At 62.4% G+C, this 1,613-nt stretch overlaps 1 protein-coding gene across 1 annotated transcript in view; it reads left to right on the top strand.

Moving 5' to 3' along the window:
- Positions 1 to 1,613, top strand: part of ZBTB47 (zinc finger and BTB domain containing 47) — a 12,154-nt gene that overhangs the window by 5,612 nt on the left and 4,929 nt on the right. The window contains exon 3 of the mRNA XM_010835566.1: positions 10 to 739. Coding sequence (XP_010833868.1) covers positions 10 to 739 — 730 coding nt within the window. The remainder of the gene's footprint in view (positions 1 to 9; positions 740 to 1,613) is intronic.

Here is a 1,613-nt window from a genome sequence, read left to right as displayed (position 1 = left end):
GAGGAGGATGAGGAGGGCGGCAGTCAGGGGGAGGATGAGGAGGATGAGGAGGAGGAAGGGCACAGCGAGCAAGAGGAGGAAGAGGAGGAGGAAGAGGAAGGGCACAGCGAGCAGGATCAGGAGAGCTCAGAGGAGGAGGAAGATGAGGAGGACGGGGAGGCAGGGGGCAGGCAGGGGGGCCTGGGGCGCCGCAGCAGCCGGGCAGAGCCCCCTGCCCACAGTCGCATGGCCACGAGGTCTGCCCGGCGCCGTGGCCCCCCTGAGCCGGAGGAGGCCGGGCGGCGGGGCGGAAAGCGGCCAAAGCCACCTGCAGGAGTGGCTCCCGCTCCTGGCTCCCGAGGGCCACAGGCTGCTGATGGGCTGGGGGCAAAGGTGAAGCTGGAGGAGAAACAGCACCATCCATGCCAGAAGTGCCCGCGCGTTTTCAACAACCGTTGGTACCTGGAGAAGCACATGAATGTGACCCACAGCCGCATGCAGATCTGCGACCAGTGCGGCAAGCGCTTCCTGCTAGAGAGCGAGCTGCTGCTGCACCGGCAGACAGACTGCGAACGCAACATCCAGGTGGGCCTCCAAGGGGCCTGCAGGGGGCAGCCATCCAGGCTGAGCCAGGCCGGAACTGGGCCCTGGGCACCCAGTGTCCTGCTGCCTGTGTTGTCTGCACAGTCTGCAGAGAGCAGGCTCAGCCGCCACCCCCCAACCCCGCCCCAGGGACAGTGGGACCAGCCCCAGCCCAAGGGTGAGCCCAGAGTGGTGAGAGCTCAGGGGATGACGTCAGGGAGAGCTTCCTGGAGGAGGCAGATAGAGCTGGGCTTCCGCAAGAGTGCAGAAAGGATTGGAACAAACAGGACCCTTGCCAGAGAGGCAGAGGGGAGCAGGGACTCAGGAGAATGAGAGGAGAGAGTTGTCTGAGCATGTGAGGCTGGGGGACAGCCAGCTCTGAGGAGGGATGAGTCAGTGTTTTTGGACTGCTGCAAGGCCAGCAGGGCCCCCAGGTATATAGTTTGGTAGATTGAGCAGTGCAGGAAAGCACAGAGGGGAGGAGGGGTTTGCCCGGAAGGGGGCGCCATTTTCCACTTATTGCAAGGGCTGAGTGGAGCAAGGGGCAGCCAGGCGGGAGGAAACCCCTGCATTCAGCTCTTTGGAGGTACCAGCTGGCCTGGGCATGGGGAAGAGGGACTGGATGAGCAGTTCGGGAAGCGCAGGGGGCCCAACAGGAAGGCTGCTGGGGCCAAACAGGGGATCTGGGCTGACTGCCAAGCATTGAGCCAGCCTGCATCTGGGCCAGCCTGGCCTTTCAGGGTGAAGACAGCACAAGGCCAGCCAAGTGATTTTTTGCCTTTTCTGGCTGAGAGTGAGGTTGAGGGGCAGTAGGTAGGCGATGCTAATTGCCTGAACTAATTGCTAATTGGAGAAAGTGTTACCTGAGGGTTACCTGGATTCCTGCCCCACCCTCAGGCACATGCTCCCACCTGCCTGCCTGCTGGCCTGCCCTGTGACTCTCCACATGCACACCCCCGAGCTTCCCTCCTGAAAGGGAAAGACGCTTGTACTTCTACCCTGGGTACCCTGACCCAATTTCTGCCTAAGCCCTGGCCTACTGCAGGGGTAAG

This window comes from Bison bison, unplaced genomic scaffold (assembly GCF_000754665.1).
Source record: "Bison bison bison isolate TAMUID 2011002044 unplaced genomic scaffold, Bison_UMD1.0 scf7180017864043, whole genome shotgun sequence".
Classification (NCBI taxonomy): Eukaryota; Metazoa; Chordata; class Mammalia; order Artiodactyla; family Bovidae; genus Bison; species Bison bison.
Note: the sequence above shows the minus strand (reverse complement) of the source record. Positions and strands in the feature narration are given on the sequence as shown.